Source organism: Apiospora hydei (assembly GCF_038363865.1).
Source record: "Apiospora hydei strain CBS 114990 chromosome Unknown utg000005l_segment0_segment0, whole genome shotgun sequence".
NCBI lineage: Eukaryota > Fungi > Ascomycota > Sordariomycetes > Amphisphaeriales > Apiosporaceae > Apiospora > Apiospora hydei.
In genome coordinates, this window is record NW_027117364.1 from 1,708,613 (window position 1) to 1,729,620 (window position 21,008).

The following is a 21,008-nucleotide window of genomic DNA, read 5'->3' on the forward strand; positions in this document are numbered from 1 at the left end:
GTATGGAGGACAGAGGCAGAGCAGACAGAGACAGGAATGTTGAGCAAGATCCTTGCCTGGTTCGTTCAGCAGCAGAGGGAGACAGGCCGGACCATGACGAGATGGGGCGGGGCCAGTCCAGATGAATGGTACGTTATGTTTCGTAGTGCTGGTGGTGGTCGCTGGTGGTCCTTGGTGGTAGCATGGACGGCAGGCAGGCCAGGCCAGGCAAAAGCAGTGAGCAGTCTGGCAGTGAAGCGGCCATTTGCCCATGTCGCTCGTACTCCTATGCCCGAAGCGAAGGCCGGCTCGGGCACTAGGCTGTTCGTGGTAGTCTCGTGTCGTAGGGTACAAAGCCGTTGGTGGAGGTACTTGTGTCAATGTAAATGTTTCCCACAGAGCGGTGCTTTCTCGGCGAGTCCGCTGGTAGCGGCTGGAGCCCGATCCACCGCCGACTCGCGCGATTGCGGGGCGACTCCGCGACCTTCTGTGCAGAACGCTGAAGAGTCGAAGAGTGGAAGAGTCACAGAGTGGGCATCCAGTTTTTGCCTCGGATCTTGGGATCCCATGTTGCAAGATGACCAATTCCAGCAGGTACGCCCGACAACCAACACTGGGCAGCAGCGGCGGCCAAATATTCCAACGGACGGGACGGCAGGGCGATGCACGCCTCCATCAATCAAAAGTCAGGCCAGAATGCAGAACGCCAGACGCCAGACGCCAGCCGACGTAGCAGGATAGAATAGTCTGACTGACAGACTGGCATATAGACGTCACACACTTGCCATCTGATGTTGGTTGTGTTGGACGGAGGGCGGAAGTTGGCCGAAGGATTGATTACCTACGTAGGATGTGCAGGCTTGCAGCCAGTTCGAGCCCGTCACCTTCTGGTCACCTGTCGCAGTCCACAGAAGCTTCGATGTCACATACCCAGCCCAGCAGTGAGCGTCCCAGCGTCCCAGCGTGTCCCAGCGTACGTCCCAGCGTGACCAGTGCCCAGCATGCCCAGCCCAGGGAACCGCTCATTCTGCCACGCCTCCCCGCGAACGGTTTCTTGGCGGGAGCCTCACCCCAAGCGAATGCTAAGCATTTCTTGCAGCAGAAAATCATGTACACAATGGAAGTTTCTGACTCGCGCGCTTGCAATTGTCTTGGCTTGCGCGAGGGCCCTTGATTCCCCCACGCCTTGGAAACGTGGGGTAGAAGAAGTCGGGCTTTTGCATCCCGGTTGGTTTGAACTGAATGGAATGGTTTCCATCAACAACTACATTGGTACCCTGGGCGTCTATCTCTCTACATGGCCACCAAAGTACCTACCTTCATTACTTTTAACATCACCTCAAGATGAAGCAAGTTCAAACTGCGTAATGCTATAACCGGCGCAATATCCGGCTGGCCTGGGCTCCACTGCAAACCGCACTTGTGCCCGTCCCCCGTCTCGCTGTTTTGGCCATGAAGCGAGGTGGCTTTTCTCCCCTTCCAACTTTTCGGGCCTAATGGCGCAACAAAACGCTGCTTTGCCGGAGATCCGTCCAGATGGATAAGGGGATGACAATTCGAACCTGCTACCGCACGGCTAGGCTCCAGTCCGTTCTGGGTACCTGCACCAGACTGTCGACTTGCGAGACTTGCCCGCCTGCCCGCCCGCCTCGACATGAACCGAACACGCCATCCGATGCTTGGTCATGCCTGGTCTGATTGTCGGCGCCGTGCCCTGCTTTGGCAGCGAGCACTTGCAGTTGCAGTAGGGATCGGCTAATGGCTGGCACGTATCTCTACTGCTTACTGGGCCATGCGTGCATGCATGCTGCAGTGCACATCTGCTACGTACGCCCATGCGAGCTTGTTGATCAACTATTGTATAGGGGTCGTCGGCTTTCCTCCGAAGACTAGCCATCACTTGCCATGTTTTCCAATGTGTGTGTGTGTGTGTGTTGCTGATGGTCTCGAATTCCTCAGGAGCACATACTGTACATCCCCTGCCCCTGCTTCCTCACTTACCCCCTACCCAGTCGTACATTACGGGTTTGGATGTTTAGAGGAGCATCCGCTAGATTAGCAGGTGCAGTAGCGCAAGATCTGAGCAATTGTCAGACTCCAATTGTCATTCGAATTATCACTGTTTTACAAATCACATCCCTTTGGCTGGCCCAGTTATGGGAAACGGCACACGACGAATGACCCATCTGCGTGGTCTCCCTCCCAGCCTCGAGGTCGTTCTGGTCTCGAGTCAACCGCCTGCGTACGAAACACGCGCTTTCATCTAAATGTGCACGTAAACACTGCTGATACTACCAGCCTGGCCAGCTGGTTACATGGAATGGTCTCCAAGAGCAGCTAGTGTCAGAGGAAGAAAGGTTGATGATCTCCCTGGAGAGTAGGATGGTCATCCGCGCCGCCGCGCTCTACATACTTTTGATACTACACACTACTGCATCTACTAGGGTAAGGTAAGTAGTAGGTAAGATGAACCGCGAGGGTAAACGTTCTTCCCATACGGGGTTTGCCCTTTGGGGTCACATTTTGGATATTATTAGTAAAGTTTGCAATTCTGTAGGACCCCAGTACCACGTTCGGCCAGAGATTGCCTGCAAATCAGAGGCGGCTGACGTAAGATATAGAAGCATTGGGGCGTTCCCCAGGCTCCTTGGCAGCTTGGCGACATGGGAAAGGCATGCAAACAGGTTACATACAGGGTCGATACTCCAACACAGAGACGTAGGATGATCTGTAAGTCCTGGCCAGTTTTGTTTCAACATCTCACCTGGAATGTTTCCAGCGCCCGTTGCCTCTGAACCTTAACGGTCATGTATGTTGCACCCCTAGCAAAAGGATGTTCGTTCGGATTTACAGAGCGCAGAGCGGTGTGAGGACGGTGAGAGGGGATTAGAATCCAAATCACTCACTCGCTCGCTCGCTCGCTCGCTCTCACACACACCCTCGAACCTGGGTCGGTCGTATGCCCAACCTCAGGAGGCCAGGAGCAGGAGGCCCTGGAGACCGAGTTTCACGAGATGGCAATAGTGGGCAAGAGTCCGAGAGTTGAACGGGCGCGTATGCTAGCGAATTCATGCGTTGATTGACCGTCAGATCCAGACTGGCAGAAACTGGAGAAGAGCACCGGAAGAGCATCCAATGGTCATGCAACTGCCGCTTCCGGAGGGGAGGATGCAACTACAACTGCATGCAGCCAGCCTGATGCCGAAAGTCCGAAAAGTGGGAGGGTGGGAAAAGATGGGTTGGATTAGAGGCTGCTTCGACCGTGCGTGCCTCGAGGAAATTTTCTGTGAGCGCAATGGCCAAGCTTCAGTCAGATCAGAGAGGGGCCGGCCTGCCGCCAAACACGCACCAACCAGCCTCCCCCATCTTCTAGTAGCACCAAGCAATTTTCTCTCCGTAGCGCCTGGGTAGAGTGCAGTGCGCGCAACTGCTTAGCTGGGTCGCTACGGAATACTCAGCATCCGATAACGGCTCAGTGTACATCAACACCACCACAAGGCGCGATGGCAGAGTGGTCTAATGCGATAGACTAGAATTGAATCCTTGATTCTAGGTATCTATTTCCTTCGGGAGCGCAGGTTCGAATCCTGCTCGCGTCGATTTGTTTTTGCTTTTCGATACTTCCATTTTTGTAGTTCGTCTTGACTTTGATACGACAATTGCATCCATCCTTTTTATTATCCGTCGGGACTGCTTGCTGCCTGCTAGCAATTGACGGAGCAGCTAGCAATTTACTTGATATTTCCTAACTCCATGCGGATGAGACTCGACCACTTTCTTTTCTGTAAGTTGGATCAGTGCAATTGATCAAACACCAGACACTCAATATGACTCATGTAATCAACATTTCGTACATTTCAGATGCCCCCGAGATAGATTCCAAGATTGAGACTTAATTCAACCCTTTGTTTTGAATGTCCGTAGGTAGTCGGTCGTATATCTGATGGCCATATATTCCGGTTCCCAATCTCGATCCCCCAATTAGCGAGACCTTTAGTAGCCTGCACCATGTAAAGGGCGAAAAACAAGAGAATAATAACATTATCCTCGTGACTGACTCTATCTCCGGCTTCAATGGCGAGTTCGGGGCAATTCGACCGACTGGTCAGCAAGGTGGTCCGTCGCCGGTCAAGCTTACTACCTTGAGCCGCTTGGCAGACAAAAAACCCCAATATTTGACGACACGCAGTCGTACGATGTAGATTATTCTGACGTACGTGAGTAAAGCTGCAGTTCGCAAATTCCGCACTGCGCTACTTCTACATTCGGGTTGCTACACCCGTTCCAAGAGGTCGTATTGAAGAAGAAGAAGAAAAAATAGCGTATGGGCAACGAACGATGATGCGTTTCCCGACAATCGCCCAGATCACACGCCACCCGGCTTTCGAGACGGCAGTCTGGAAGCTCAGGCCGCACCAGAGCGGGCTCCTGCCGGTGGGCGCTACCAGAGGCGGCCCCTACAACATCAGTTGGGAGATCCACGGTAACGGTCCGACCAAGATGATGGTACGTTCTCGCCCCCGTCCCTTTTCTTCATCTCTCGCGAACGACATCCCCTGAATCTCGTTTTATAGTGTCACCACCACAAGGCTTCTGTTCTGGGTAGCGTGGTCGGGTCTGTCGGTCTCCATCGAGTACCCAGTCATAATACAAGGAAAGAATCAATCCATTATCAGGTGGTATGGAAGAAGCAGTTTGACTAAGAACCATGTGTGACACTCCCCCTGAATCTAGCTCATAGGGGGCCTGGGTGTAACCAGGGCCGACTGGCAGCGCCAGACCTACCACTTCGGCCACCTGCACGGGGACCGCTACTCGGTTCTGCTAGTAGACAACCTCGGCGTCGGCGCGTCCGACAAGCCGCTCCACGCCATGAAGGGCGGCTACACCACGTCCGGGCTGGCGCGGGACCTGCTCGAGGTCGCGGACCACGTGGGCTGGACCGCGCCGCGATCGCTCCACGTCGGCGGCGGCAGCCTGGGCGGCATGATCGCCCAAGAGGTCGCGCGCCAAGCCCCGGGCCGCATCGCGAAGCTGGCGCTCTGGTCCACGACGGCCCGCTACGAGCGGACGACGAGCGGCTCGTGGTCGGAGCACCTGTCTCGCATCTGGGGCATGGTGGCGCCCAAGTCGTTGGAGGCGGACGTCGAGGGCATCGCCCGGGGCTGCTTCCCGGCGTCATGGCTCGCTGCGCCGGCGGCGGACGACGACATCGTAGATGAAGATGTGGAAGAAGAAGAGGGTGCGGACCATAAGGCCCGGCGGCCCATGCCCATGCCCCTGCCGAGGTTCGACACCAACTACGAGCGCTGGGCCGCGGGCGAGATCGCGAAGCACCGCCGGGGCCACATCACGCGGACAGGGCACTGGATGCAGGTGTTCGCAGCGGCCCGACACTCCCTGAGCGCGGAACAGCTGCGGTCGCTAGGCGACGAGGTGGGCCGGGAGCGCATCCTGGTTCTGCATGGCGACGCGGACGGCCTGATGCCGGTAGATCTTGGGCGGATCCTGATGGCAGAACTGCGGCCGGCCAGGGCGATCGTCGTCGAGGGGATGGGGCATGCGCCGATACAGGAGAGGGCCGACTGGTTCAATGGCGTGTTGGAGGAGTGGTTCGCCGACGAAGAGAGGCCGAGCGGATGATAAGGACGCATACGAACGAGACCAGCCATTCGTCAGCCGTCGTTCGTTGTTGTTGAGCGGAGTCTCTTCCTCGCCCCTCCAAGGTCTCCTCCGGTAATAAAACATCGTCCCACAGTCCCTCAGTCTGCGACGGAAATACCGAACCAATCCCTCTTCGGATGTTCCAGATGCGTAATCGTATGTATGTAACAACACACTGATTCGTGTTCATCCTCCCGAAATCCGTTTTCCATTGATTGCCGTAGTTTGCCATCGCCTCCCTCGAAAAAGTAGTTCGGCATGAGGTCCTGACGACTAAATACCGAAGAATGTCCGTCGGTCTATCGAGTGAGTGCATGCAGGCGTGCAGGGTGACTGCCAGTTGCATGGCTATCTGCCATGCGCAGGCAAGTAGAACAGTAGCCGTTTTGCCGGTTGCCTCTTCTTCTTCATGCACCAGGCGCCAGGCCAGTATATCACTCAGCGGCTTCTAGATCTGCATGCGGTTGCGTGGACCGTCGGAAGAACAGTTACAGTGTCGACCCGCCATCGAAGTTTGATGCCAAGGGTGCCAATCTATGATCGCCATATCGAGAAAGCTTGGTTTCGAGCGGCTCAAGCGCAGATCTCCACAGATCGCAAGCAGTTTACTCCGTAGGATATGTAGCATTATGTACACTTGACCGGCGGTGTTGGGCTTACGACTGCTGGCTGGCTGGGTCGAATTGGTCCAGCACTTGCCGCTTGGGCGAGGAAATGAACCAACATCACCGCCAGGTTGACAGGTCCGACCTGTAGAAGGGCGATCAGGCGGAAACGAAAGTAGCTGTAGGTGAGCCGTGAAGAAATTGTGTAGGGTGATGAGATGCTGCAGTCCAAACGAATGTGTGTAAACGCCTGTGGATTGGAGCGATCTACAAACAACGCATGAAATGGATTTGAAGAGGTAGCCCTGAAACCCGCCACGAATCCAGTACCAACCTGGTGCAAAAGGCGCACCATGTTGACCTCAGCTTCTTGGATAACTTCACGAGTGTTGCAGTGTTGCATAAAATGCAGGCGTCATCGTTGTTGGCGGGCACGGTGGATGGTGGTATGCAAGTTGTGCAACATATACTGCGTTAGAAAGCATTTGTCTCCGAAGATCAGCAGGCGACTGCTTGATCCAACTAGTCTCACAGGTCGATTAGTGTAGGGGTTAGCACGTGGGATTTTGACAACATCAAAATCAATTCTTCCCGAGACGCGAGTTCGATTCTCGCATTGACCTGAATTTTTGTTTTTTTTGTTTCTTTTCCTTTTTAGACTCGTATCTATCACTCCCCAGGATTCCAATCTCATGGACGCAACTGCTATTGCGGACCCAACTGCTATTGCGGACCCAACTGCTCTGTGCAATTTGTGTAATTGTCCCAATTTCCTTTCTTTTTTTTTCTCCTCTCGGCGGAGGCACCGAATTATACGAGTGATAAGTCGTCCAAATAGCCCGAGAGTGGGACAAGCGCCAGTTTCGATCAGACTGGATATTCTACCCAACGAGGGTGGCGGCGACCACTCCGCCAGCAACATTCATCGTACATGTAAGAATCAGTCGCAAGCTGCAATCCCCTAACTCAAGTTGGCACACCAGCATATCCATCCAGGATATCCCGCTGCTGTCATGTACAGCAGATACTGTATAGAACAATCACCGACTATGCAGCTCAGATGTATCACTTATTAGTATACTTGTATCATTATCATTACGAAACACCGATTGTAGAAGCCACATGTTACTCATCAGTGCAGCTGGACCATTACGCTAGATGCCCGCTGTATTCACGTTATCTTAGCCCAACAAAACGGATAAAGAGATCACTAAAGGAACCGGTATTATGATACATGAAACCTGTACGAACGAAACCTGAACAAACTTCAATTGCTCTGCCTGTACGGGCACGAGGGGGAATCATAAACTATCAACAACTATCGAAAGACCAAGCAGGAAACCAAGCCCACGGCGCTTTTGCTGACGCTTGGTTCAACAAAAAGCACCCGACGCGGACCAACAGACCAAATTTAGGTCGACTTCTTGCCAGGCTTGAGCTTCTGGAAGAAGCTGCTTAGCCGGTTCTTCTTCTTCGGCTTGTCGTCAGACCCGTTGCTCTCGGCAGTCTTGGCAGATAAGCTTGCGGCCGGGGCCTCAGTAGAAGGCTTAGCCTCAGTAGAGGCCTCGGTCGCGGACTTGGCCTCGGTGGTAGCGGCATCAGTGGCGCTGGCCTCAGTTGCAGGCTTGGCCTCGGTAGTAGGTTCGATAGTGGCAGCTGTTGGTGCTCCGTTCGTAGTAGCAGCACCCTCTTCCGTCGAGGTTGATGCAGCGGGGGCAGCAGCAGCGCTCTCGAGCCCACCAACCTCCAGCGCAGTCTCGGGCTTGACGGTTTCCTTGGGTTCGAGCCCGCCAACATCCAGTGCTGTCTCGGGCTTCACAGTCTCCTTAGGTTCCTCAATGACCGGTACGATAACAGCCTTGTCGGACACATCCGTCTGGGGCAGCTTAGATGACTCAGCAGGCGTTTCTGTCGATGTCTCAGCGGCCTTCTCTGTGGGCTCCACCTCCTTCAAGAGTTCGGCCTCCATGACCTTCTTCTCCGCGACGGCGAGGGTGCTGGCGGCGGCCTCGGGGCTCTCGCCGGACTCGGCAATCGAGTGCTTCACCTCGACAGGTACCGAAGGGGAAACTTCCTGGATTGTCTGCTCCTTAGGGATGGCCTGTTCCTCAGAGGCCGTGGCGATAGCAGACTGGGCGGACTCGGGCAGCATCTCTTTTACCGAGTCGGGCAGCCCAGTGGCAGCCTCGGTGGCGCTCGCCTGCGCAGTGGTCGCGGCGGTAGAGGCCTTCTCAGTCGCGATATCTTTGGCGGCAATGGCTCCCGCCAAAGCAGCACCGCCGAGGGCTGTCGCAGCTGCGGCAACGGATGCAGCGGCTTCCTCAGCGCTGACAGTGTTCTCCGTCTTGTCAGTGCCCTCGCCAGCAGTGCCCTCGGCAGTCGATGGCGCCTCCCGGACCTTTTCCAACAGCTCTTCCTCGACATGGGCCTTCTCCTTCACCTCTTCCGGGTTTGCGCTTGCCTCGGGCGCGACGTGAGCTTTCGCTTGGCTTTCCTTTACAACCGCAGGCACCTTGTTCACCTCCAAGGGGTTCTCCAAAGGAGCCTCCGCAGCCAAGGCAGCAGTGGTGGAAGCTGGGGCAGCAGATGACAAGAAGGCAGCCGCCGCGACTATAAATCGTTAGCACCGTGCATGGCGGATGGTTTCGTATCTTTGGAATCTCACCTTCGTCAGGCGTCATGTAGGACTTGGGGTCCAAATCCACGTTGTTTGTGGCGGTGCTTCCGCTGGCCAGGTGGTCAGGGATCTTCTCGCCCGGTGCAAGCTGCACGGGGTTAACGGCACCAGGCACGGCAGGCATGGGGTTAACTTTGAACTCTTGGTTGCCAGAATCGACAGCGGGTGTCTCAGGGAAGGTACCCGGGATGGACTCGGAGCTACCTTGCTTCTTCTCAAGCGGAGCAGTCCCGGCGAGAGCTGCGGTTGTTGATTCGGGGGCAGCTGAGCTCATGATGGCGGTGGTTGCTGGCGCTTCCTTGATGATGCGGTCTGTGGTGAGTACGTTGTTCTCGTTTCCGCTCGAGTCCTTTTCTCTAGGCGCAGTGTGGTCGGTAACCCAGTCGCCGTCAACAACGAACTGTTTGGAAGCGTGATGGTGGTTAGTCTACGTCGAACCCGTTCTGAGTTTTGCTCGTATTGGGAAAATATATAGCAGTAAGACACTCGGCGGTGTCAATTCGAATATTGATTAGGAAGAAAAAAATTTTTTGTGCAGTACTGGAACGAAGCAGTGGTGTTTGAGGCAAAGTGAGGTTTGTTTGGAGGAATGGACAAAGAAAAGAAGGCAACGCCCGGAAATGACTGCGCAAGGGAAATGAAACTACCAACTGCCCACTCTAGTTGGCAATAGGGTAAGTAATCACAACAAACACTCCGCAGCTAGGCGATGATATGGAGTGACTGGGGGTACGAGAAGGCAAACGGCGCTTGATGTTTGGTGCTTGGGGGTTGACATGGATGTGCACAGAGGACAGGACTGCGTCATTTGCAGCAGCTGCCCCTCGTGTTCCAGTGTTTCAATGCCCTATAGCAATGCCAGGTCTATCAGGGCCGCGAAATTGTCAAGCTATGACGGTATTTCCGTCATCCTGGGTAGGGTGTGCCGTGCCTCTCCCCAAGCCGTGCGCTCACGAAAGGACCAAGGTTCCTTGTAACCTATCGCCGGACTAGCCTCCCAGCCCGTCGATTGATTATTGATCCTGCCCTGTTTCGCACCTGATCCTCGAATCCTTGTTCGAGTTTCTGGGCTACCACCCTCCCATTGACCTATCAGCAGATCCGCCGCACCGCTGCAAATCTCCAAGCTGGCAAGATGGTCCAAAATTGGCATGCGATCCATAAGAATGTTGCACAATCGGCCTAACGTCATGTAGCACGAGCTAGGTATCCGCCCGCTAGTAAATGGAATCATACAAAGAAAAAAAAAAAAAAAAAAGTAGATGCAGCCTACTGAGGGCGCAATCTGGGCGAGAAGCCGCGGATAGGCGTAGAACAAAGCAGAAGAGAATGCGAAAGAGAGCATCCTTGTGAAGGCATCTGATACGCAGCACACAGCGCACATCATCCAACCCAACCGCGTCAGCTTCGGCACTCGGGGACTTGTTGGTTCAGCATCCATCACTGACAGGGCTGACCACGTCCTACAGGAACATCCGAGCTGCTGAGTAAATGCCAAGCGCGCAACTCTGACTTCCGGTAACTTCGCGCAACGCAGGCACAGAGGCCGAAGTGTGCGGGGAGGGTGTCCGATGTGGTATTGGTTGGGGTCGCGACGGGACAGGCGCAGACAGGCGCACGCGCGAGGTTGAGTATTGAGGATATGGCGGTTGGCAACGAACCTTGTAGTCGATCTTCTGCGAAACATCTTCGAGCTTGACCAGCTTCTCAAAGTGGTTGCCGACTCGGTCGAGCTTCTCCGTCTTCTTCCAACCATCGAAGGTGCCGGTCACGTAGACTTCGGACGCAGGATGCTCCCTAAAGAAAGGAAACGGTCTTGTCAGCCTGGTGTCCGAAACCCCCACGAGGAATGGCGTTCAGAAGCAGAGGGCTTGAGCGTTGCGATGTCGAGATGCGCGTGCCTGAAGGAGGCCAACTAAAACTCTCGCGACCTGGTGTAGGCTAGGGCCTTTGGAGAGAAGCCTAACGGCCAGGAGGCGCATATGCCTTCTTCAGTCACGGCGCCTCGGACGGGGCACTTTGACAGATGGTGGACCATCGTGAGTGCGCGCGCGCATTTCCATGGCCGATTGTAGATTTTCGCCTTTCGCCTTATCATGGCGCTCCAAGTCCAAGCTCTCGCGGGCGGGGAGGGCGAGCGAGATGGGCAGGCAGATTGGAAGGGGAAAAGATGGATGCGTGCATGTGGACTCACCACTTGAAAACAAAGCTGCCCATGTCGGCGGTAATTTAGTTGACTCGAGGCTGGCAATGGACAAAGGATGAAGCCAATGTTTGCGATGTATTCCTTGTTCTCGTCGTCGTCGCACTCCTTGGAGGATGTGGTGTAAGTATGTAGGTAGATTGTAGGACTGGGTCAGATTTCTTGATTGAAGGGGCGATTGGGGAGAAGAAAGCTGGAGCTGGGGGAGCTTCAAATTTGGGGAAGCTCGGTCTCTGTCGACCACTACGACTCTGCGCTCCCTTTCTACTAACCTCCTGCTAGCGAGCTGTCTGCTGTAATAAAATAATCAAAATGCTGGGCTACTGTACCTAACCTAAGCTCTCTCTCGGCTCACTTGGCGGCTGCTGCGGGCCTAGCAGCTAGCCTCTCGACCTGCTGTAGTCTGCAGTCTGCTGGGACATTGAGCGACCGGGATGTATCTGGTCGCATTGCCTTCAGTCAGGCACCCCGGCGCCGTAACGTACCTGGTAGGCACAATTTTACTGACCACATGCATTCCATAGGTACTCTGGTTTCCAATCTACACCCTCATCTCGTTTTTTCCTCCGCGCGGGCCTGGATGTCCGGCAAGACCGGCAGAGCATTGCACAAAGAGACCATATAGATGGCACACACACGCACGCACGCACGCACACACACACACATCTTCCTTGGAGATGCTCTGTAGGAAAATGTCGTCTTATAGGGCACCGATGCAGGTTAGAGGCAGCCCTAATCGCCGGTGAAGCACCATCCATCCAGGTCGTTAGAGGTGCATGCTGGTGGATATACACACGTACCTTCTGGCATGTTGTCGGCGAGTCGGTGAGCCAGACCTGATAGCGACCCAACCACCTGAAGCGACCTGGGCCAAAGCACCAGGGATCTAGCACTTACGATTTACGGCCTACGATGCTAGCACCTTCAGTAGGGGTGGTTGGCCAGCCTGGCGGCGCCAGCTGTGCTCGCTAACGGTGGACAGAAAAAAAACTCATGCCTATTAGGGCAGTGGCAGCAAGCCACCTTGCCAATTAGGCAATGCCAACATCTAGCCATCTCAACGTCGAGTTTTCAAACTGTCCATTTGCGTCTGACTAACAACGAGAGCATACCTACTAACGGGCTAGCTGGAGATTGGGGGATTCGGGCATCCAATGTTCAGTTGGGACTGCGGGGCGGACATGACGCCAAGGCATGTACGTCATATGTCATTCGTTGCTGAAGGCCAGACTCGTAACCCAACAGCCGATTCAATTTGATTGTGATCGAGAGCGACAGAAATAACTCAAGATAAGGTGGCTACGGAGTAATGTAGAGAGACATGCATGCATGCATTTCTAGTAGTGGAACCCACCAATCATTGATCCGATGGACGTCTTAGATGTCTCCTCCCAATCGATCCCATTCTTTGACATGTGCTATCTATCTTTCTATCGGCTTACCATTGCCTATCTGATCGATTAGTATATACATACATGGTTTATCCCACCATGGCCGTAATAGTAGGTGATTATCCGCACGACGACATGGGAGTCGTTCTTGCTCCTTACACCGCATCTATCATCAAGTCACATCGGGCCCCGCGTCCAGCTGAGCCGCGGTTTCAGCATCATGCCTCCCCGGTCCTTCGCTAGGCGAGTGAGAATGCAGATCATTCCGTCTCAGACAGCAGACGATGTACCAACATAAACTTTCGACGACATACCTGACTTATCAGATCGTACCGGCCGAGGTCAGCCGCTGGCAGCAAGTCGCACAGTCTCGTCTGGTGTCCATTTACCCCAGAAAGGAGCCCCAAAGTGTGATCCAATGTTACTAATAAGGTTTCTATCAAACGTCATGTCAAAGTCAGGACGTCAACTTTAGAGTCAACCTCAGCCCTCGCCCACGTGGCTGGCTCAACGTCCCGCCAACTCTGGATGCGTCAGCCAGAGTTGCTGTGTGGGTTTCACTTTTCGGTGCTCAAGTGGAGTGGAAGTTTAGACGATAGCAACAGTTGATGATGATGATGATGTCCAAAGAGGAGGACTCCTTTTATTTCCTTTAATTGTTTTAAGGAGAGAAATCAAGAGAAATCAAGAGAAATCAAGAATCTCTATTATCAGAACACACCATCATGTATGCAGACGTCCAGTTCGTGATCGTAATCTCTTTTCCACGAGGACAGCTTCGTTTCGTAATGCGAAACAAGCAGGCGATGAGAAGAAAAAGAGGAAAAATAAATGAGCGAGGATCCAAACTCGAGAATGAGGATGAAAACTAAAATGCCCCCTGGATGTGAATAAGAAAAGAAAAGAAAAGGAAGAGGAAGAGGAAAACCCGCCCAATAAAAACGCCATGGCCAGGAACCTCGCCGGATCCCATGCTTGTTGATGTAAAGCCTCCCACATGTATATAAAACAAAGCAACCATACACGCCGCCGCTGTCTGATGCCTCCCGGTCTTCGCCATCCCACGCCCAATATAGAATAAAGCAGTATAATGTAAAGGAAAGACATGATGAAAGGAAAACATATCATAGATCGTACAGGCCGTTATGTATAACCATCTCTCCCGCCCAAAGAATAAAGAAGGCATGATAAGAAAACCAGGAAAGGGGGAAAATATCAAAAGAAAACCTCTCGCTCACTTCCATGCACCGTTTTCGTCCAAAAGAGAAATGCCACGCATCTTGGCACCATGCATCTATATCTAACCACCCAAGGTATAATGCAAGTAAGGGAGGGTTTTCGGTTTTGTGCGTGCACACCGACCGCAAAAGAGGACATAAGAAGATAGAAATCGAACAGGAAATATTGGAACAGACCACCTCAGGAACTCCAAAAATGAGAGAACACGGTAGACAAATCGGCCGCGAAAGTATGATGGTATCAGAAGAAAAATGCGTGTCCAGAATTCGAAAGCGAATGGCCGTGGCAGCGGCGGCGGCGAGGTGATCAGTTCCGTGAGGCAGTCTCTTCAAGTCTGCTCAGAACAGTGTAGCTGTCGACAAGCAATTTGCTTCTCTCGCCGATTGCTGCCTCTGCTTGCAGTCTGCGCCGAACCATGGCCACAACGGCGAGCGCCTCGTGTCGCTGACCACGCAAGACGAGCACATCTTCTGCTTGATTAAGATCTGCGATCGTACGTAGCCAGTTCAACGCTGCTAGTTCACTCCTTCGAATTTCCTTCGAGGGATTGTTTGCGCTCTCAGAAACTGGGTTTTTCGGGCTGTTTGTCGTTTCGGGGGCTGCCAGGGCGGTCTTGCTGGTAGCACGGCTATGCGGGTTGCCAAAGGCCCAGCATATGAGGGCATTGACATAGAGCGCCCATTGATCCGAGATGTCGTTCTTATTCCATCTCAAGTACGAACGCGTTGCCGTGTGGGGGGATTTGGCTGAAGAAGGGTTGGATGTGTATGATGTGGTATTGGTGTCGTTGTGTTTGTAATTATCATTGTCGTCATAGTCATTACCATTATCCAGAAAGGCAACAAGTGCCTTTGCGGAAAACTTGGCTGCAGCAGCGGATTGTATGCTGCCGCTCCAGGCCTTGAGCATGTTCTGATGTTGTACCCATTCTCGAGGGCCGGTAATCTTCCGAGCAAACAGCCAGGATTCGCCAGAAACAGCGAGTAGGTCGTGTAACGGAGTATAGTGAAGGGCTAGGTAGGTATTGGCAATAGCGGACCCGCCAAAAAGATTAGAAATGCGTCCAGTCATTGAAAGATCGATTGTTGTTGAAAGATCGAGGCTTGTAGAATTGTCAGATCTAGGGAGACGCAGGGCCTCCGAAGCGAGGTAGACGGCGTTGTCCATTGGCGGAGCAGAGGCTATGTTCTCGATGGTCACAGTATGATCCGAGAGAACAGAGGGTTTGTTATTTGGCCAGCCAGCAGTGCGAACGGCTTCCCAATCCTCGGCAGATATGGCAGCCCAGAGATCTTTGCTAGCAGCGGTCAAAGGTATTGGAGGACAAGGCGTGTTGAAACGGTGTACAAGAGGCAGCTGATGGTACATAGTGGTATGGACGTCCAGAACAAAGCATGCGGCAAGCATCCGACGGCGAGCTTCCGCTTCGATCCACTCACCCCAGCGACCCTCGAGGGTGGTTGCGGGAGTAGGCGACGCAAAGGCGGGGTCTGGGACTTGAGGACTGGCGACCTGCAAGGGAGACGTTGAGTATGGGTGCCATTGCGAGACGGGAGAAGAAAGAACAAGACTGAAAAGATGATCCTGAAAAAGAGAGTATGTAACGGAACCAAAGACAGATATAGGAGAAGTCAGGGAACTCACTCTAGAGTACAAATTCTGGAAGCGCTCCGAAGGGCGAACCGCCCCTTTCCTACCTCTGAACCGAGCAAAGAATTCACACAGGAGGATCGCTTGCATGATCTGAACGTTCCAATGGGGCGCCTGGGAGAGCTGTTTAGGATTCGGCGCCGACGTATTGGGACGACAAGGTGGGACAGCACTTACACGTTTGACTTCTTGAGACGCAATATCATGCAATACATAGCCATGGGCGCGATCCTCCCTGCCGTCAAGAAACTGCGTGGCCATGGCGGCCATGGCACACCGCAGCACATCATTCGGTGCGGCTTCAAAGCTCTGTCGGTGCACAAGAGGGAAAAGAACGTCGAAGCGCTTCCAGTATATGTCGAGGAACGCGGGGATGGCGTTCAGGGTCGGACGGGGCAAGGTGAAGGCCGTCAGGAAGGCCGGGTCAAAGATGGTCCCCGAGAGTGCCAAGTCCTTGTGGCGACTTACCATTGCCTGCGCGTCTGGTATTGCTGGAGCAAGGGTGACTAAAGATTCAGCCGAATGTACGGGTGACGACACGTTCGGTGGGGTCGGACTACGAACTGAAGTGAAAGCCTGGGGGTGGGTCGTGTGGTCGTAGAGACTCTCTTCAGGGAACGAGAGACTCGGGTCGATCACTTGGGTATATGCATGGTTGTGGGGTGAAGGGAGCCAAGAGCCAAATTGAGGCGTGACAGACGACATGTCGAACGTATCCCCGGGAGAGACTGGTGTGTAGCCGAAGCCACTGCTCCCCATGGGCAAGTCCGGGTTTGGCGAATAGCTGCGATAATTGCGGGCATGGCCGTCAGACGGGGTGGATATCCCGCTACCAGACCAAGGGGAGGAGTCGAATTGTAGGCCTGGTGGCATATCAAAACCCGGGTGTTGTGACGTTGATGGAAGCCCCTCCGTGACGATGTAGATAGGCGTGCGCGGGGTAGCGAATTCAGTGTATGGTGAGCCGGAAGACATGTGGCCGCCAGAGTTATCGAGAACATAGGAGGACCGTTCACCCTGTCCTTGCGATCCACCGGAGGGTGATGGATAGCTTCCGCGATCACCACCGGAACTTTGGTGACTATGCGTATAAGATGTTGTATAATCGCTGGGCGGCATACTGGAACTGCCGTGACTCGTCGAGAAACCACCATCTGGTGAGTTGACAGATGGTGGCCGGCTGTCCCCTCTCCCTCTGCCTCCTGTGCTTGACGAGGCTCTGTCGCCTTCTTGATCACTGAACATGGCATTAGTTGATACCGTCTCGGGCAATGTATTGATTGTCTCAACCTACTGTCTGGTTTGGTGGCGAGCAAGCAAATCAGCTCTGTGGAAAGCCCGGTCACAACCAGGGTACTGGCACGGATGCCCTGGCGTTTGGTGGCTCAATTGATGGCGTCTATCAGATGAAATTTAGCAAAACCAGCGTTATTAGAGTATAGGTCAAATCAACCCACCGAAGGTGTTCGGCTCGTGTGAATGTCTGGTATTGTCAGTTTGAATCGTCCAGTATACAAGACGAACAGTGGTGCTCACCTTTGGGGGCTTGCAAATCTCGCAGACATGGACTGGCACTCCCTTCTTTGCCCTGCTTACACGGCCAGTGATCGGTGTCAACTTGACCGGTGGCTCTGGTTGGGTCGACATGGGACGGTTCGGTTGACCCGATCCCCCAGCTGCGCCAGAACCCGGGCCACCGTATCCACGCATTTGGTTCATCTCCTCCACGCCGGAGCTGCTGGCTTCGGCAGTCGAAATAGGCCGTGAGGTAAAAGCTGGTGATGACGATGAAGAAGATGCCGCGGTGGTAGACTGATGATAAAGGCTTGAAGTTGATTGTTTCCTAGTCGGGTCTGGAAGTTGACGTTGATCCTGCTCCTTGGGGTTGATGTAGGCTGAGGCCGATGATATATCTCGATTCCGACTTACACCAGAGGACGGGGAGTCCTTTGGTTTAATAATGGGGAGCTCATCGTCTTCTACATCCATTATAAACTTAAGGCTAGCTCTCTCCCGTCTAGTCATGGTGGTAGATTTATCGCTGGTATGGGAAACAGGTTGTGACAAAGTTAGTAATCGAGCTGACACAGCCCTCTACCCTTCGATAAATTAAGAGTGACGAGATGGAAATAACCGTTGTCAGTAAGACTGAGGTTACAAGGGTACTGTCGGGTACAGGAGACTTCGAGTATATCTCAGCCTTCTAGTCGGATGGTAACAACGGTATGTTGTAAGTATGGGGTGCGGGCAAGTCTGCGTTGAGTTGAGATGTACCTGAATGGGACAGTTTTGGGAGGGCTAAGCCGCCGAAATTACTATATTGAGACGCGTCAAAAGGCCAAGTAGGCGCGGGTAACGGGGAAAGAAAGTTGAGTAAGATACAAAGAGGTAGAAGCAGGAAAAGTGTCATCCTCGACTAGATGTTATCACCCACATGTCCATGGAGGACGTCCTGAATAGCAGTACCCCTGCCAGCTGGAAGCATGGGTGGTGCGAAGGTACTCGCGCATACTGCAAGTAATCCTTCACAATCCAGGTACAGCGTGGCTTATGTCGTAGATGCTATTTACGGGGTACGAGTACATGGTGGCCTCGTCGTCCCCTTTTGGGCAACCTGTACCAGAGGCCTGTACCTACAAACCTTGCTGACTACCTGGTTTGCTCTGTAGTTCGGGTTCAACTGTCGAGTACTTTTGTGCACAAGGGAGACTTCTCCACAGCAGTGACAGGGAGCAGCCCGCTCGAGGTTGGACAGAACGAAACGTCCAACCCAGTGGACTGGGCTTGGTACCATAATTAGAAGAATACCTATTGTGTAGCAGAGGCACTAGCCCAAATGGGTAAATAGCTTGGAAGACTGAGGCGCAACGACGCCCTGGTAGCAGGACGAGAGACCGAGTCCATGTATGTAACCACATAGGAGGAAAGGGTGAGGAAGAGGGAAACCCGTAAGGTTCGCGGTCCCGAAATGTACCCTCATGCCTGGAGACTTGGTTGCCTGGAGCCCCGTGGTCTGATCGACGACAGAGTATCCGTATGCGAAATAGAAAATCGGCCACGCTGCAGGTCGTCTTACAGACAGCAGAAGGCGCAGCTAGCGCCTGGGCAAGTATCCAACCCCCTTGTCAGTCCAGTCGGGGAGTCGCTGGACCACCCAAAAGAACGGGTTGCTTATTGCCGGTTTGCACAGCCAGCAAGACAGATTGGTTGCAGGGCAACGAACACCTGGGTAGGTTGGTGATCCTTTGGTCTTTCGGCTGCTATGAGCTGCATACTTCTGGCGAGATCTCCCGCAGCCCGATCCGAGACGAGGGTAGAAAAAGGAAAGATGCCGGTAGTGGCCGCCATGTGTGCTTGCCGCGATCAACGTAAAAGCCCTTTCGCAGTAGTTGCCTAGAGATGGCGGGCGCAAATACAAGACAGAACACATATGAGAAGATGAGCTCCTGTGTTGTGGGCAATCCAAGAGAATGGAAGGCAGGTGTGCTTGGCCGAAAAGTCGGGTGAGATTACAGGCAGCGATTCCGGGCAAATCAGGCCGTCGAGCGATTCTCGATGACACAAGACTGTGCCGTTTTGAGAAGTCTGCGTTGTCTTGAAAAGAGCGGAGACCGTCAGCATGGAGATTGCATCGCGTGGCCAGGCCCAACTCTCATTGGGGATGAGGGCGCGCAAGGGAAATTGAGCTGATTCGACCCGTCCCAGAAGCCCCGCCGCAGTGCCGACCTTGTAGGGCAGACACAGACAAGCGAAGGTATTGCGGGCAGGCGGCTAGGGGCCAAGGGACGCTTCTTCCCGTCACCGTGTGCGTCTATCGCTTCGAGGCCGTGACTTTCTTGTCGAAGAAGGCGGGACGTGGTTCGACCCAACTGCCAAGTACGGCCCGCAGTGTTGGTACAGTATACGGGCGACAAGGGGTGACCTTGAAGATGGCCAGGCCAGGGGTTCTTTCTCTGGAGACGGCCAAACGGGAGGGTGTTGTTGGAGAACGGTTGTGTGTGTGCGTGTGCGTGTGCGTGTGTATCCCGGTGTGGTGGGTGTGGGTAGGAGGGAGGGTGGAGGGTGGAGGGTGGTTCTGGGCGTGGAGGGGCTTAGACAGTTCGCCCAATGTCATTGGACACCCGACTGCGACCAAACAGCTATTTTTATATACACATCCAATTGGGAAGGCAGCAAGAAAGTGAGATTATTGTGGTACACACAAGCTGTGAGGACATGGGAGGCGCTGCAGCAGCCCTCGCCCTGCCGCCATTGACCGAACATTCAGCAAGCAAGATTTGAGCCCGTCGGAAGCTTTCATGGCATCGGAGACAGATCAGATGGATGTCGATATCGACGGCCGACGTAAGGAAGGAAATAGAGTTGCCCTAGAAAGCCCAAGCTTCCCGCAAGGAAAACGGCCAGGATTCAAAGGAAGAAGCCGATCGCGGCAGTTAGGCGCTATTAGCCGCGGTTCCGAGCCTCTTGTCCGTTGGGGGCGGATTGGCCATGGGAGATGGGACATGGGAGATGGGACGTTGGATAGAACCTCTGTAAGCTATCCAAAAAGAAACCAGCACTGAGGTATCCTTCCATACCAGGTAGGTAACCTAGGTAGGTACATGTAGATGGTATGGACATAAAAAATGATCCGATTCGGCAGTTTCAACGTTGGAGTATTGGAGATTACATACCTATGTAGGTACATCACATAGCATATACATGCATACCTACTTGATCGGGTGTTACCTTAAGTACTTACATACCTACCTACCTACTGCCTATGCGATGCAGTCGTTGACAGCCTTTCATTGGGGGCTAAAATGGGAAACGGGGGCCGGCCGGATGTGGAAGAGGAGGGTGGAAACGGCGAATACTCTCGAGGGCATCCGACGTCGTCGTTGTACAACTGAAAGCAAGTCATCAACTGGATGACAGCAGCCAAGGCATGCAACAACCACCTGGCTCGCTGCGCAGAACAAATGGAAGGATGCCGAGTACCTACCGTCTGGTGTACGGCACAACTGGAGGTCGACGCGCTTACCTCTTGCCTCTTACCCCTTCCCCGTTCCCCCTTCCCTCTCCCCCTCGTCCAGGAACCGCCATCATTGGACAGTCAGGAGGCAAGTATCGGTTCAAGCGTACCTTGCTCCCCCAGCTTCCAGAGCCCATGGCCGCCCGGCAACTGTCAGCTCCTGTTCTATAGCTCGATGATGGAATCTCGTCCAGGGCAGATCCAACGAGAGAAAGGCCCAATACAGTCCCAATGAAACACCAACCATCTATCTTCATAAATGAATCCATCTATAATTGATAGGTGAGGGCGGGTTTTTCCCTCGTCGCTATGTTGCGTCACATTTTTTATTATGTTGGGTAGCTCCGAATTGGCCGACAGGCAGGGCAGGCAGGGCAGGCGCACTTGCATACAGCACTATCGTTTTCCTGCATTTGGAAGCCTTGATCTCAATTTGCCCCGCCACAACCTCAGCGCTTAGGCTTTTATTAATAGTCTCCACGGCATCAACGCTCAGTGCCTGCCATCGAGCGATGCAGCACTACATTCAGTCAACTGCCACTCACCCAGATGCTCGTTTCTCTCAAGTGCCCTCTTCCAACTGAGG

General features: G+C 53.7%; 4 protein-coding genes across 4 annotated transcripts; 2 read left to right on the plus strand and 2 right to left on the minus strand.

The window, feature by feature from the left end:
* Positions 1–36: 36 nt before the first annotated feature.
* Positions 37–924, plus strand: PG997_006022 (uncharacterized protein; the record flags this gene model as incomplete). The annotated part of the gene is made up of 3 exons (XM_066810337.1): positions 37–309; positions 379–573; positions 838–924. 3 exons carry the CDS (start codon positions 37–39, stop codon positions 922–924), a joined length of 555 nt encoding a protein of 184 aa, XP_066669260.1.
* Positions 925–4,317: 3,393 nt separating this feature from the next.
* PG997_006023 (uncharacterized protein) lies at positions 4,318–5,622 on the plus strand (the record flags this gene model as incomplete). The annotated part of the gene is made up of 2 exons (XM_066810338.1): positions 4,318–4,485; positions 4,714–5,622. 2 exons carry the CDS (start codon positions 4,318–4,320, stop codon positions 5,620–5,622), a joined length of 1,077 nt encoding a protein of 358 aa, XP_066669261.1.
* Positions 5,623–7,659: 2,037 nt separating this feature from the next.
* Positions 7,660–11,142, minus strand: PG997_006024 (5 AMP-activated kinase subunit beta-2; the record flags this gene model as incomplete). The annotated part of the gene is made up of 7 exons (XM_066810339.1): positions 7,660–8,858; positions 8,914–9,325; positions 9,612–9,748; positions 9,964–10,107; positions 10,199–10,284; positions 10,393–10,722; positions 11,120–11,142. 7 exons carry the CDS (start codon positions 11,140–11,142, stop codon positions 7,660–7,662), a joined length of 2,331 nt encoding a protein of 776 aa, XP_066669262.1.
* Positions 11,143–14,064: 2,922 nt separating this feature from the next.
* PG997_006025 (zinc finger protein LEE1) lies at positions 14,065–17,397 on the minus strand (the record flags this gene model as incomplete). Its single annotated transcript, XM_066810340.1, has 5 exons — positions 14,065–15,342; positions 15,403–15,531; positions 15,586–16,645; positions 16,866–16,891; positions 16,945–17,397. 5 exons carry the CDS (start codon positions 17,395–17,397, stop codon positions 14,065–14,067), a joined length of 2,946 nt encoding a protein of 981 aa, XP_066669263.1.
* Positions 17,398–21,008: the final 3,611 nt, after the last annotated feature.